Source organism: Podarcis muralis, chromosome 1 (genome assembly GCF_964188315.1).
Source record: "Podarcis muralis chromosome 1, rPodMur119.hap1.1, whole genome shotgun sequence".
NCBI classification, from domain to species: domain Eukaryota; kingdom Metazoa; phylum Chordata; class Lepidosauria; order Squamata; family Lacertidae; genus Podarcis; species Podarcis muralis.
This window is the reverse complement of record NC_135655.1, coordinates 34458747-34474787: the sequence shown is the minus strand read 5'-3', so window position 1 is coordinate 34474787 and position 16041 is coordinate 34458747. Positions and strand designations below refer to the sequence as shown.

Sequence of the window (16041 nt, the reverse complement as noted above, 5' to 3'; positions counted from 1 at the left end):
AGAAAGCTTTTGGCTTTGATTTCTCAGAAGAGCCTTACAGGAAGAAACCATGTTCTTTTTTTAAAAAAAACACACACGCATTTCTGGGAACAAACTTGTACTGACCTGTTTTGTTTTACTCGCAAAATTAGATGCCTGGGAAGAACGTGAATTTCTTTTGCTGTAATTTCACTGCATGCAAAATTCCAAAACAAAGCTAGCAGCCCTTTGCTAGAAGTGGTGTGCAGTCCTTTGCAGTATATTTGCCCCAAGATAAATCAGTCTATAGATTTTGTACTCCCTTCATAAAGCACTTCCTATGCAGTGTGCATTTTGCATGCTAACAAAATAAGTGATAACATTGTAAATGGATTCAACAAAATCTTGCAACCAGTTTTTAGCAAACATAAATGTATAGATAATGTAAAGGTCTCTTTCAAGAGAGCGTCTGCTCTTGGTTGGTAATTGTCTTTGATTAAATTGGCTTTATTTGGTATCAACTTTGGAAACATGATTTTGTTGGTCATCCCATTGTCTACAGTGACACTCACTGGTGGCATCCCTATAGCAAAAATTGTTATAAAGTAAAAGACATACTCCAGAACCCTAAATTGCTTTAGCCATGATGGCCTCCTCTTCTCTCCCCCACATATATTTAAATCCCATTAATATAACTGTTGGTTTACATAGTGATGAAAAGAGGAATGAGCACCCACTTTGTAAAAATACAGAGCTGGTCACATCTATGTAACTTTAGTGATGCCTGAAACAAAATGGTTTTCTAAAATAAAAGTTCACATGTGTTCCAGTACTCATCTCACACCATGTCTGTTTTCCTAATGGTAACAAGCATGCATTTCAAAGGGAAGCTATGAGAATTAAAGGTTTAATCCTATGAATGTCTGCAATGGGACTTAGCTCAAAATAAGGATGTGCAGGATTGCAGCCTTCATTATTAATTGCAAGGGAGGCAGCATTTATGAAGTTCAAAGCTATGTATTTGAAGGAGGTACACTCTTGCTGCTTCCTAAAACTCCAAGGTCCTTGTTTTCTCAAATGCGCACACAATCACTTGATTATTTCATCAACAGTTGATCAGAATCCTGAACTGCTGAACTATTTTGCTGAACGGAGATATTCTAAGACATTAAAACCTGTAGGGAAGCCTTTCCTCCAATTTTTTTCTTCCCAAACCTCAATCAGAACAATTACAAACTCAGAAGAATTTGCATTAAATTGCTGTTTCAACACGGATGCAGCCGTGGTTTGACAGAAAAGCTTTACAGTAGGTAGTTAGTATTGTGCCACCTTTTTGCTTAGCCATGCAGTTTAACCATTCCGTGAATGAGAATTGCTCCTCAGACATGAATACAAAAAAGCAAAAGAGCCTTTTGATTAGATATAAATGCAGAAATCTGGTCAACTTATAGCTTGTTTACAAAACACTATAACCCAAATTGCAAATGTTTGCTGCTTCTACAAAATAGAACAGACTGAACTTGCTGTCAATTTATTGTAATGTCAAAACACTTTGTCAAAAAGTTTTTCGAGTCAAAATAAAATGCATATACAAGTTTGCCAGTTCGTTGGCTCTCTCTCGTTATATGAAGAGGAATCAAATTTTGCGGTGCATGCATCAGGGCAAGCATTCAGGTTACTAGGCAGAACAATTCCCCCTCTCTTCCCCCTGCATGCTGTTCTGGGGGTTCATCTGACCCAGCTGGACCAATTTGGGGGTCCAGAGGGGGAAGAAAGGGGGAATCCCTATTGTACAAGCGGACATCCTTGTGTGAGCTTCTACTGACAGGGCTTATTAGTTGAATCCCACCCATGGAAAATATGTGATCACACCTTCCATTAATAAAGTTGGTACCCTGCATGTGGGTGGGCTGGGTCAGTGAACCCCCAAGCAGGGGAAAGGATAGGACTGGACAAGGGTCCCTACAAATGGGTGGGACACCTAAGACACCCAGAAAAACCCAGCTTTTTAATAACACAGCTTCATCAGGTGGGATAAATGAATGCAAGAATTGGTATCTGGCTAAGGCAGCAAGACATTCTGAAGTGTCGGCCATGGCACAGGGATGGCATCCGGGCTTTGCTTCAGGCAAAAGGTCTTGGGCCAGCCCTCACCCCCAAAATGCTGCCTACTATACAGGGAACAATTCTTACTTTGAAAGGCTGTCTCTCTTAAAGACAGGGGCCACTAGAACAGAGAGCAGGGGGCTTGAAGTTGCCCATTGACTGTTAGCTAGCATGTGGACAGCAGAGTGAGCAAGCACTTGGTCACAGTCTTCCCCACTATGGTGAGAGCCCTGTAGTGCTGTTGGGATCGGGTTTGGATTGGCATGTTCTGAAGCAGCAGGAGGAGAAAGAAATGGGGGGTGGCTGAATGGTAGGAAGCTGGGTTGGAGGAGGGGGACCTCCCCTTTCCACCCTGACTTCAGCTGCTTCAGAAGGGGGGGGGGCAAAGGGTAAGAAGAGGTGTTGGAGAAAATTAGAAGAGATTGTTACTAATAATAATAATAATAAAATACATACATACATACATACATACATACATACATACATAGAATTAAATAAGTGGGAATAGAAATGAAGGGAGTAATAGCAGAGAGCTGCTATATAGGAAGAAGACATGAAGCAAGGAGGGAAGATGAAAGAAACAGTTTGTGGAATAAGGTTAACTGTGAAGAACAGGATCAAAAATAACAGGAGTTGAGGAAAAATACCATGAGGGGCATTTGGGAGAGGGGAAATTAAGTATCTGGACCAGATCCAGGCACTGTTGGAGGAAACCAATTTTCTAGATCCATTTCAGTTAAGGTTTAGGCGTGGTTTTGGCACAGAAACATTTTTGGTCACCCTATATGATGACCTCTGTCAGGAGAGAGACAGGGAAAATGTGTCCCTGTTAATTCCCTTTGACCTCTCACTGGCTTTTGATACCATGCTATCCTTCTGGAGCAGCTGTCTGAGTTGGGGGGTGGCACTGCTTTTCAGTGGTTCCACTCCTACTTGGACGGTCGTTTCCTGAGGGTGATGCTTGGGGAATGCTCTTTGGCCCCATGGAACCATCAATGTGGGATTCCTCAGGGTTCAGTTTTATCCTCCATGCTCAACATCAGCATGAAACCGGTGAGTGGCATCATCCAGAGTTGTGGAGTATGTTGCCAGCAATATGCTGGTGCCACACAGCTCTACTTCTCCTTTACATCTGCAGATGTGGCAGTGGATGTGCTGGACTGTTGTCTTGCCTCAGTAATGGACTGGATGAGAGCCACGAAACTGAAACTCATTCCAGATAAGACTGAGGCACTGTGCCTCTGCTGTTTTTGACCTATAAAGCCTTAAATGGCTCAAGACCACAATACCTCAAGGACCACCTGTCTCCATATGAACCAGCCTGGACCCTGCAATCATCATCTGAGGCTGCTCTTCGCGTGCCTCCTCTACAAGAGATATGGAGGGTAGCAACACAAGAATGGGCATTTTCTGTGGTGGCTCCCCATTTGTGGAATTCTCTCCCCAGGGAGGCTCACCTGGCACCTTTGTTCATATCTTTAAGTGCCAGACAAAAACATTCTTCTTCTCCAGGTCTTAAACCATCTATGGCCCTTTCAACTCTGTGTGGGGAGGGTATTGGTTTGCTAGTTACTATGCTATGTATTTTTGTGTTTTTATAAACTGCCCTGAGATCTTCAGGTGAAAGGCGGTATAAAATTAATAATAAAAAATTAATTAATAATACCCATCTCCACTTACAGCCTCTGGTGAAGCAAATTATGGTGGACTTAAGTCATACTTAAATAGGCCCTTGAAAACCCATGCTACAATGTGGATGGTTCCATTTCATCTTAAAGAGTTTTTGGGAAGGAACTGGTGTTGTGTTAAATTTGGAAGTGCAGAGGCTCATGATGACTGTGTCTACAGCCATGCAAGAAGGAGTCTTGATCTATTACTGTGTGTGCACGCGCGCACACACACACACACACACACACACACACCAAAGACCAGCAGTATATAGCAAAACGCCTGATGCGTTAAGATCAGCCAGGAATGCTTTACATAGCTTCCTGGAGGTAAGTTCCACTGCGCTCAGTAGTGCTTACTTCTGACTGCAAACGCCTGGAGATTTGACAAAGATCTTCAGCCAGCTGAATTGCAACCTTTAGCTTTTAATAAGAAATGCAAACAGTCTTGCAAAGGGATTGTTGCCATTGAAGCTGAAACTGGTATAGGAACTCCATCCAACAAAAGAAACATCTAGTCTCTGCTTAATTATTTTCCTCATTTTCTGACTTCCTCTATCTGTCACAAACAAAATTATTCATTTGCAGAGCCAGGAGTGATGTTTCAGCCCCCAAATGCTATTGGGAGTGCTGCTTGTGTGCCTTGAACTAAGCTGATGAACACTGCTTGCTGTATATCATGCCTGAACACAAGACAAGACCTGGCTATAGTTTTGCAAGTGAGATGGAGAGTAATAGGGACTGGACAGCTGCCACTGCAGCTGCTTAGCTTGAACCCAAGTACTTCCTGGTTTTAGCAACAGGCAGCTAAAACACCAGCTTGTGGGGGGCTGAGTCTAGAAGTAACAGCCACAACCCATTTTGCTGGAGGTAAAAAGCCTGAACAGAGGGGGTATAATGGGAGGTGCTCCTAGAACCAGCTGGGAAACATGGGATCCTGTGTGAAAAGGGAGCGTAAAAAATAGAAAAACCTCATTCCCTTTGCCTTCCTGTTCTTCTCTACAACCTAGCCTCACATGAACATGCCCAGGTTTTGGTGCTGATAAACGCAGGTTGTTTTGATACTGTTTTCTTGATTTGAAGGTACATCTAATTTTAAAGATGCAGTCCCAGTTCCGAGCTTGAAGTTTAACAGGTTTAAATACAATTCCTACTCAAAGTGACTTCTTTTATCCGTCTTTTCTTACCCTCCCCCCGCACCCAAAAAAATCAAAATGTACTTCATGAAACTATTGTATATGAAGCACTTATTAGCCATAATTAAATGGACAATATGAATTTACTACGTCTTTAGGACTCTGGCTTGTTCTGGTTTAGAGCAAGATGATTAATGCAAATACATATTACTTGAGATAACCATTTAGCAGCTAATTTAGCCAAATTTATTACAGCAGTTAGAGGTTTTTCATTTTAGCAGACGGAGACAAGGACATGCCAAAAGCAGAGATGTATGTGAATGCACACTGCCCTCTAGCGTGCAAGACTTTGCCAGGTTAAGAACAAATACAGACGAGAGGAAGAAATACGAGCTGATAGTCCTAAGAACAGCAAACTTGTTCTTTAAATCCATGCCAAACACACACTACCTCATTCCAGCGGGTGATGTATAGCTTTCTCCCCTTTCATGGAGACAAACTTATCTAGCTACATAGCCTGTTTTCACTTGGCAAGGTGCCGGTCTGAAGCACATTTGAACATCTGTACGTATATTTAAGCATTTTTAAGCACAGTGATTGTTTTCACTTGTCCTTCCGTTTCTGGACCAATTTCAGACACCGTGCAGAGACTTTTGGCTTTAACACGCTCAATTCTTCGACTCCCTTAGGCCACAGTTCCTTCCACAGCTCTTTGGTGGATTTATTTTGCTCTGGTATTAAGCAAAGTCTCCGCAGACATTCCCCCTGCTGACCATTGGAGATTTGGTTCATCTGAGGACTGTAAATTCTGTTTGACAAGATCAAAAGAAACAGATGTGTAAGTTCAGTAGTTGATATCGCCTGCAATGAAGAGGAATGATCAAAGAACTAGGGTACCGTATCTTCCCAAACCTTTCAAATAGCCAGAATCTCAAAGAGGTTTACCCAGGAGCTATGAATAAATCACATAGAAATTTAACTTTTTTTAAAACACACACACACACAATTTGATGTTGAGTGCATCGGAAATGTCCACACAGGATTCTTTGCTCAATGAGTTCGTGGAGATTTGTACACCTTTTTGCTGCTCCTCACTTACGTGAGCTGCCAAAAGCAGATTAAAATCGCAGTACAGATGGAGGTGAACCTTTGCTTCTCTGTCAGGTCTCTAGGAAATGGCTGGATTTATTTGTCATTGTAATGCTTTTTATTAAATGTAGCAGGACAAAGGCCTCCCCTCTCCCTGTATATGTGTTGTGCTCCCTTTGTGGGGAAGATTCTCCTTTAAGTGCAATGCTAGCGGCATTTCTTTGCTCCTTTTGTTTCCCTCAATCCAGTGCTCAACAAGGGTCAGTGTGTAACGAAGTACTACCGCTGGATGCAGAAGAATGGAGGGTATATTTGGATACAGTCGAGTGCCACCATCGCGATCAATGCCAAGAATGCAAATGAGAAGAACGTCATCTGGGTCAATTACCTTCTGAGGTATAGCTTTCTGTCAGTTCCGTTATCTGCATTTTTGTTGTCACTGCATGAGTCATGTTGAATGGGCAATGTCAAAGAAAGAATAGAAGGAAGTGAATGTTCAGAAGCGGTGTCTACTGATGGTAATAGAAAGATGTTCATAGGGTTGCTCGATTCTGGACATCTCTCAAATTCCCGTCTTGCCTTTGCTTACTAATGGCTTTATTACAGAGCCTGATTCACAGCCAGCCCTTGCTAGCATGCTATCTTTGGCTGTCATAGAATTCTGGACAATAGCTTGTTATTGTATGATTTTCCTAACATATTTTTACCATATGTCCCCGTCAGGTCATTTTTGTTCACTTGTAGCTTCAGAAGACCTACTTATTATAGGCATTTTTTGAGTTCAGAAGCACTGGGAGTATGGGTTAAATGCTAAGATTGTAAGCCCTATAAATTGTATATAGGAAAACACCGGGCATGTTTTTCCAGGAGAATTCTAAAGTTGGTGGTACCTGCCTGAGCTGAGTTATTGGTAGATGGCAAAGAATGTAAAGAGTTCCATTTTACACAGGGTCTTCCCTTCCCAATCTCAGTTCTGTTATCTGTAAGATGGAAACAATAATGACCATTCAGATGTCGAGTTGTGGGACCAATGGAATTAGACTTGTAAAGTAGCTTGCACAGTAATACCCCAGTTCTAAGCATTTGTTTTCAAAAGTCCTGTTGATTGCAAGAAGGCTCCTTAGGAATGGAGTTTTAAATAGAGATACACAAATGGGGGGACATGTGGAATTGTTGAGGGTGACAAACAAGTCATTTGTTGCCCCTTTCAATCGCTTTGAAGGAAGGCTCAGTTTATTTCATCGCTGGAGCAATGGATGGGAAAGGGACTGCAACAGCCATGTTGATTATAGGAGACAGGAAATAAAAGCCAAGTGTATAACCAGAAGTAGGTGCCCTACCAAGGCACTGCTGCCCCTCATCTGGAATCCCTTTAAGCTTTTCTTAAGCGGAGCTGACTCTTGGCATCATTGCAGGAGTGGGAGACATACTCAGCATGAGCCAATGTTAAAAGTTCATAAATACAGGCTTACTTTTGCTTTCTAGCAACATCCAGATTTATTTGTTTATATGAAAGATCAGTGGCTCCATCTGTAGCCACCACCAGCTCTTTCAGAAGCTTTCAAATGCAAGCTTTCGGAGTGGTTGTATGTGATTGGAAGCTCTAATGCTACATAAACCTAGTTGGTTCTCTTTGTATGCTTCATTCCGTCTTCAGCTACCCTGGCATTGAATTTTAAACAGTACAGTTTTTGAGCTGATTCACACGTTATAATCAGCCACTGATATTCTTCAGAGCAATGTTGTTGCTGCTGCTGCTGTTGCTGTAATTATATGCTGTCCATCTGCCTGGGTTGCCCCAGCCACTCTGGGTGGCATCCTTACTTAGAGGCAAACATCTCTACCAGAGTTATGCAAAAGTAGAGGTGGAATCATCGTAAGATGTCACAAAAGATTTGAAGGGCATAACAAACTGTGCACTCCAAAGATGGGAATGACAGAAAATGTTTTGTAGAGACGTCAGCACAATCTGGCTGCTTGGTTAACCACAAATGTTCTGGTACTGATACCTGAGCAGTAGCAGACATTCAGGGTAGAAATATTGATGGTAACATTTAAAAGAAGTTTCCATAAAACTTCTGCTGTGAAGAACTGGAAGGAGATAACATGTGTTCGCATGTTTGCTTTGCCGTGCTGTTTATTTGCATGTTTTGCCCCAGAGATTTGAGGAAAAGCAGAGGCGATCAAGCTCCAAGTCATAAATTTGTGTTTATATTTGCCATCTCTCCTTCTTTAGCAACCAAGAATATAAGGACACTCCAATGGATATTGCACAGCTCCCTCATCTGCCAGAGAAAACCTCAGAGTCCTCTGAGACCTCTGATTCTGAATCAGATTCAAAGGACAACTCAGGTAACATAAGCATTCAGGGTTTTTTTGTTGCCTTGCATCTTAAAAGGGTCTCTGGCAGGGAGGTGGGGAGTTGGTTTTGCTTTTTAACTTCACAGCGTCAAAAAAGGAAAGTTAGGAATTATAGTCACAGACTTATCAGTTGATCTTGCACTTCTCATGCTACATCACTGCCTAATGGTACTTTTGAAAGGTAACAAAATATATCCTAAACCTATAAATTCAGAGTACTCATGCTTCTTTGAATTATCCACAATCTTTATGACTCCTATGCATCCAGCATTATTTATTTAATAAAAAAATTATATACTGCCAGCTTATATAAAGTATCATGGTGTGACAAACCACAATGCATACAAGGCCAATGAAGCATAAAACACTAGAAAAACCATTCAAAATAATCATTCAAATGCCTGGCTAATCAAGAAAGTTTAGGCAGGATAAAAAAGTGTTCAAGATATACCTGCAAGTATTTAATAGAAAGCATCCTATTTGTTTGAGGGTTTGGAATACAATTATAGCTCTTAACTTCCAGTGTTGATTTGTTTCTTTTTTAATATCAGCTTTGGGGGTATTGGGGTTTGTTTAGACCTGAACTGAAACTTCTCAGAAGAAATTTTGAGGGAAGAAAAATTATGAGAATTGTCATTTAAGGTGCCCTACGCACCCCACCCCCCACCCCTCATCTCAAAGGATCATTTTGCTGAATGCTGTCTGGCGTTTTTTGGTGGCAGTCACAATTCCACACAGACCTGCCACCCTGCAGTGCCCTGAACATCACTAGGTCTGGAGCATAGCAGGAAGGTGAAGAACAGCACCTGGGCATAACAGCCCAATAAAGCCCAACAAATTTCCAGGATGTAGAGAATGCTGAGGTGTCAGCTGAGAGGAGAAGGAAAGCGGAGGTGAGGTTAGGAAGAAGAGGGAAGAGGCCTGCTCTAGCACAGGGGTCAGCAACCTTTTTCAGCCGTGGGCTGGTCCACCATCCCTCAGACCATGTGGGGGGTCAGACTATATTTTGAGAAAAAAATATGAACGAATTCCTATGCCCCACAAATAACCCAGAGATGCATTTTAAATAAAAGCACACATTCTGCTTATGTAAAAACACCAGGCAGGCCCCACAAATAACCTAGAGATGCATTTTAAATAAAAGGACACATTCTACTCATGTAAAAACACACTGATCCGCGGGCCAGATTGAGAAGGCGATTGGGCTACATCCGGCCCCTGGGCCTTAGGTTGCCTACCCATACTCTAGTACTTATCAACTTGTAGTCAGCATCCTGGAAGAAAAGACTGGGGCTAAGGGACACACATGCCATGAAGTTTAAAAAAAAACAAAAAACCCTCCCCCTTCCTGCACTATGTTTCAGGGGAAAGGAAAGGGAAAAGAACATATCCCACACACACTATAAAGCAAGGATAGGAACCTATTTCAGCCTGGGAGCTGCATTTCCTTCTGGGCAATCTTCCAGGGGCCCACAGGTGCTGATGTGTGACATCACTCGGATTGTTCATTGCATGTGATGTCAGGATGTGCTCCTCTTCCAACACAGTGCAGGCAGGCTGTGCAGAGTCGGGAGATGCCCGGCAGCCAGGGGCGACTTCCTGTCAGGCCTCCTCAGCCTCCTCAAGATTGGGGGGAGGGGGGACCTTTCCCTCCGAGCATTAAAGGTAAAGGGACCCCTGACCATTAGGTCCAGTCGTGGCCGACTCTGGGGTTGAGGTGCTCATCTTGCTTTATTGGCCGAGGGAGCCGGCGTACAGCTTCCGGGTCATGTGGCCAGCATGACAAAGCCGCTTCTGGCGAACCAGAGCAGCGCACGGAAACGCCGTTTACCTTCCCACCAGAGCGGTACCTATTTATCTACTTGCACTTTGACGTGCTTTTGAACTGGGGGGGGGGCATAAAAGCCTCCACATCATGGAAATGGCGCCCCTGCACGGGCCACATTCCAGTGGTGGCCAGGGCCAGATAATAAAGTGAGCAGAGCAACAGAAGTAACTTTCACCTCTGTGCAGTAGTGGCAGGCAGGAGGGAGTAGAAGCTCCAACCTAAAGTAAATGCTTCCATCCCACAGAGCTGCCACTGCCCCTCAGAGAGGAGAAGCCCGATTTCCAAGAGTCAAAAATAGGCGTGGAGAAACTTCTGCTCTTGCCACTATCTGCATAGCCTTGTCCTCTCTCAGTCACAACAAAGTATCACCAAATTTTATGTATGTGATCTGTTGACACTCGTCTATGTGACATAAAGGTACCCCACTTCCACTCACAGTCCGGAGGGAGATGAAGGGCAGCCAAATCCCTCTCAGCTTGATACTTGCTGTGGTTTCACACATGAAAGGAAATGCATTGTGCCAGATGCTGTTGCCAGAGAAATTACCGGTAATAATATCTCACTGGCAACTAGGCCTCTAAGTGGGCTTTAAATCTTGCCTTCTTGTTCTTAATGGTGCTTCTGTGCTTTTCTTTCCGTTCTTCAGAGGACAATGAGAATTCAAAGTCGGATGAAAAAGGAAACCAGTCGGAAAACAGCGAAGACCCCGAGTCAGATAGGAAGAAGTCTGGGAACCAGTCAGATAATGAAATGAACTGTAACGAGGATGGCAACAGCTCCAGCAACCAGGACAGCAGAGACAGCGATGACAGCTTTGAAAATTCTGACTTTGAGAATCAAAAGGCCCCGGAGGATAGTTTTGGCACTCTTGGTTCTATGCAGATTAAGGTGGAACGCTACGTGGAGAGCGAATCGGACTTGCGGTTGCAGAACTGTGAATCGTTGACCTCAGACAGTGCCAAGGACTCGGACAGCGCAGGAGAAGTCAATGCCCAGTCTTCCAGCAAACATCAAAAGAGGAAGAAGAGGAGGAAAAAGCAGAAAGGAGGCAGCATGACCCGCAGAAGGCTGTCTAGCACCTCAAGCCCCAACGGACTTGACTCCGCATTGGTGGACCAGCCCCAGCTGCTCTCATCGCCAAACAGTGCCTCAGTGCTCAAAATCAAAACGGAGATCTCGGAACCTATCAATTTTGATAACGATAGCAGCATTTGGAATTACCCGCCCAACAGGGAAATCTCAAGGAACGAATCTCCCTACAGTATGACCAAGCCCCCCAACTCAGAGCACTTCCCTTCCCCCCAAGCCAGCAGTAGTTTACATGTCTCCATTCCAGACTCTGTCCTCACCCCGCCAGGAACTGAAAATACTGCCAGCCGCAAATCTCAGTTCAGCACCTCATCCACTTCCGCCTTGGCTCCCGTATCCTCTGACCCTTTGTCACCACCTCTGTCCGCATCTCCACGGGACAAGCATCCTGGAGGCCCCAGCACTTCCAACTCTTTGTTGTACACTGGGGACCTGGAAGCCCTCCAGAGGTTGCAAGCAGGCAATGTGGTGCTTCCTTTGGTTCACAGGGTAACTGGAACCCTTGCCGCCACCAGCACGGCTGCTCAGAGGGTCTATACCACTGGCACTATTCGGTATGCTCCAGCTGAAGTTACTTTAGCCATGCAGGGCAATCTCCTCCCCAACACCCATGCTGTTAACTTTGTGGACGTTAACAGCCCCAGCTTTGGCCTGGATCCTAAAACACCGATGGAAATGCTCTACCACCACGTTCACCGACTCAATATGTCAGGACCGTTTGGAAGTGCTGTGAGCGCGGCCAGTCTGACCCAAATGCCTGCAGGGAATGTGTTCACAACTGCCGAAGGACTTTTCTCCACTCTTCCGTTTCCTGTGTACAGCAACGGCATTCATGCCACACAGACACTGGAGCGGAAGGAGGATTGAAATATGACCACATACTGTGTTCAGTGTTAAACTCTGAGGCATAGACTATATTTTAATTTAGACCTTTAATTCTAGCACTTTGAATTTGAGCAGGTCAGCTTATTCTCTCAATATGATGGTCCCCATTTCACCCCCCCCCCTTCTCTTTAACTTGACTTATTCTTTCATGTAAAAGATATTTTTTTATTTTTGCCTTCAGAGAGCTGAAGTACCAGTTGCCTGCCATTTTGTCTTCTTCCGAGATGTGTATTTTTTTTCTTCCTTTGCATCTTTATTAAGATGCCTTTAATATGTGTATTGCCTCTGCCATAGAATACTCAGTGATGTGGTAAAGAGATTTTAAAGTGACAACCATTGGGTTTACTTCAACATGATCTTGATGTGATCAAGATTAAAAGAAACAAGCATAAAACAATGTGCCCTGTTTGACTAAGTCAAATGAAAAGGGGTTTTTTTGGTTCCTAATTCCTTTAAAAAAAATAGGGGATAGTATTTTAGAATTTTATGCAGAGTTTAATTCACTTTTTATGGTTAAGATTTTCTTACTTGCACATACAATAATTTGGGTTCTTAAAAAAGTTAATTTCTGGCCTGTGATTAGAATATTAAGATGGACTAAATGTTAATTACAGAAACGTTAACTTCATTTCTAAAACCATGGTGCTATCATTTATTAATCTGTAATGTCTTCACACAATACGCAGCTTGTGGGCTGGGTTTTTTGAAAGGAATGTCTTCTGTACTAGTCTATAGTCGGGTGCTGCAGTCTCCTTGGTTAGTTAAGACAAAAGCCCTCATTAACATTTGCTGCAGGACTTAATTTTTTTACCTCCAAACTAACAAGCATAGCCTCATATTAAATTTAAATGGATCTGGAAGCCTTTTCTTTTTTTTGGTAAATGCATGTTAAATGAACAAGAAAACTCAAAACTGGTGTGAGGATCAGTGTTTGGTTGTTTTTTTATTTATAGGTTTTTACTGTTTTGCTTTACTTTATTTTATTTCTTTCTCAGTGTAACTGAGGCTAATTTTACAACTCCCAAATAACACTTCAGAGTAAGAGGGGAAATATATATATATATTTAACATGTTTTTTATTTTTTCATTTAATGTTATAGAGGGAAGGTTGTATTTTATTTTTAAGTTTTGCTCATTGATTTGTCTTTTGTAATCCCCCTCCTTCTAGTGTCGAAGCCAATATGTTTTAAAGAATGGGTTAATAAGCTTGAAATAGATAACTGCAACTAAAAACTGCACATTAAGTATAAAAAAAACAAAAGAAAAAGAAATCTCCTATTTTGTCTTTGTTGCCAGAAATCAATGTAGTGTCAAACACTCCAAATGACTGTCAAGTATAAATTCTTCTTCCACGCCCATCTTTGGCAGCTGTTTGTTAAGGCATCTAATAACAGATGTGAGAACTGTAATGTGTACAATGTGTAAGTGTCCTTGGCTGTCAGTCCCATTGCAGTTTCAATGTGTGTTACTATATGCAGTATATACTAAGCTAATGTAGTTGTTTTGTCCTTTGTCTTCTCTGTGCTTTATCTCTAGTCTGGAGTGGTTAAAGTCCCATTCCTACAGTCCTAGTGAACCAGTGATTCTTGGGGGTTAGTGGTTTTTGTGTGGTGGCCTTCCTCTGTAATGTCACCTTATGCTGCTTCCACTGTCTGTATACCTTTTCATTTCTGCTGTTGCTTTGCTGTTGTGTATTCTCAGACCTCTCTCTCTCTGTCTTCCTTCCCCGCCTTCACCTTTTCTCCCCTGTTTCTTCCTCTTTCTCTTCTTCTCTTTTCCCATTCTCAGAGATAAAAGACTCTTAACTAGCTCAAGGTTAATGGAGCCATTCCCCCCCCCCACAGAGGAATTCTGGGTATGTCTTACTCTTACAGTGTGCATCGCACAATGCACTAAAGGGTGATACTTAGATATATTAAGCAAAGTGATGCCATATAGCCTCAGTTGTTAACATTTCCAGAGTCCCTTGTGCTCTAACTGTAAGTAGAGGGTGCATTTCTTTGGTTTTCTCCCAGGTAGGTTGATGGAGTAATATACAGAGAGCAATTTCAAGTGAGATAGAAAATTCTTGCAAAGGTCAACAGACGTTGTTAAAAAAGGGAACCTGAGCTTAGGATTGTCATATACATATATATATATATTTACATATATGTGCAATGTTAATGTAATTTTAACTCAGCTGGTCTCTACATTTTGGATAACATACGTGTTGTTGAACCAATTTCTAGTACAGTTGCTATAGAATCTGAGGGGCAGGTCTGAGGGAGAGTGGAAAGGAATAATGTCCCAAAGGGGCATTTTGGATGTCACAAATTTTGATAATGGGCTTTTAAAGAGTTAGATTTGAAGGATGTTTAAGTAGATTTCAAGGCCAAGGGAAGCTGATTTGGGCTTTCCCTTGGAAGCTCTACTCTAGCTATTGAACAATCAAAGGAGTGCACCTATCAGCTACAAAGAACAGCTAGACAGCTGTTGTTGTTTTAATTTTATTTTTGAATAAATGTTTCTGTGTTGTGTCAAAATGATTTCTGGTGATTTAAACTAACAGATAATCACAGCTGCTGTCTAAATCCATAGTGTTTAAAATTACAAAATGGAAAAAAAAACCTTCATTACCTGTGAAGACTGTGTCTGTGTTTTTAACTATTTCTTGTACAAATATATGAAATCTTTTATGAGGAGACTGGTGCCAAGTAGCTGAATAAAGGGGAAAGGGATTCTGTTCGTATAAATCTTAGCAGTGTTACCAACTCTACAATATATAAAAAAAATTAAAATGTTAAAAAATGACAGCTATGGTACATTTATTTTGTGTTAAGCTAACCGAATCTAACTTCTTGAGTGCCTGGCTTATTCGAAACACTTTTTTCATTGATCATTGATAATGCTGCAAATCAGAAATGTACATACTTCATTTACAACAGGGTTCTTTTTATACTTTTGTAGATTCTCATACATGTCATACATGGTTGTCTTTATGTAACTTAATTTTTTTTCATCCTGCAGGTGCCATTTTCATAATAAACTTCTCTTGGATTTGTTACTATCTGGCATCATTTCTTTTACATATGATCATCCTGATTAATTAATGCTGGTAGTATTTGTTTGAGCAGGGTACCTTGTTTGCTAATTTTAATTAAAAAAGCTAAAACCTATTTAAAAAAAAGAGGGCATAACTAGATTATTCTTAAAGCTTACAAGCTATTGAAAGAAGCTACGTAGATGCAGGCTCACAATGCTAATCCAAATACTACACCAAACATGCCGCCATCTTAAATTCTCAGCAACCCCAACTCATTCTCATACTGAGCATTTTATGCACATTATCAAAGCTGACTAATAGACCGGAAATGTTAACAGTTATAACAGGTGTGACTTTATTTAATGATTACACACCAGAAGAGGGCAGCTCACATACATTAATCACATAAAATGCACTTTATATTTTCATTTATTATACTCAACATTGTTATAACCAAACTCTTCCGTCACTCATGTTCTATCCAGGTTCTTGATTTTTCTAACAACTTTCTTCCTCCAGAGTGGAAAAACAACTAAGTCATTGGTTTTCATATATGTTTATTGGCCAGGCTTTCTGGCAAGCAAACTGAGGGCAGAAGAGTTTGCCAGCACACAAAACACAGGCCTTGACTTCAGATTTAAGTCATGTGGGATAGGCTTCAACACGCAATGGAATGGTTTACTTTTAACAGATGAACAATACATGCAAGATGGTTTTGTGACAGTAGCAGGAAGGTGATAAGCCCCAGAGTTAATACAGGACATTGATGCTGACAGAATGGGATTCTCCTGCTTCACTTCTCTTCTGTTTCACTGAAATTCCACAATATGGGCAATCTCATTTGCACATTTCTTTGCACAACCTTCTCTCCAGCACAACAAAACAAGTGTTATGACTGGT

General features: G+C 41.8%; 1 protein-coding gene across 13 annotated transcripts in view; it reads left to right on the top strand.

Annotated features, from left to right (window-relative positions):
• Positions 1 to 15162, top strand: part of NPAS3 (neuronal PAS domain protein 3) — a 625682-nt gene extending 610520 nt beyond the window's left edge. For all 13 annotated transcript variants that reach the window (XM_028720991.2, XM_028720989.2, XM_028720985.2 and 10 more), the window contains 3 exons: positions 6205 to 6352; positions 8193 to 8308; positions 10792 to 15162. In XM_028720991.2, coding sequence (XP_028576824.1) covers positions 6205 to 6352; positions 8193 to 8308; positions 10792 to 12101 — 1574 coding nt within the window. In that variant the 3' untranslated portion in view covers positions 12102 to 15162. The remainder of the gene's footprint in view (positions 1 to 6204; positions 6353 to 8192; positions 8309 to 10791) is intronic.
• The last annotated feature ends 879 nt before the right edge of the window (positions 15163 to 16041 follow it).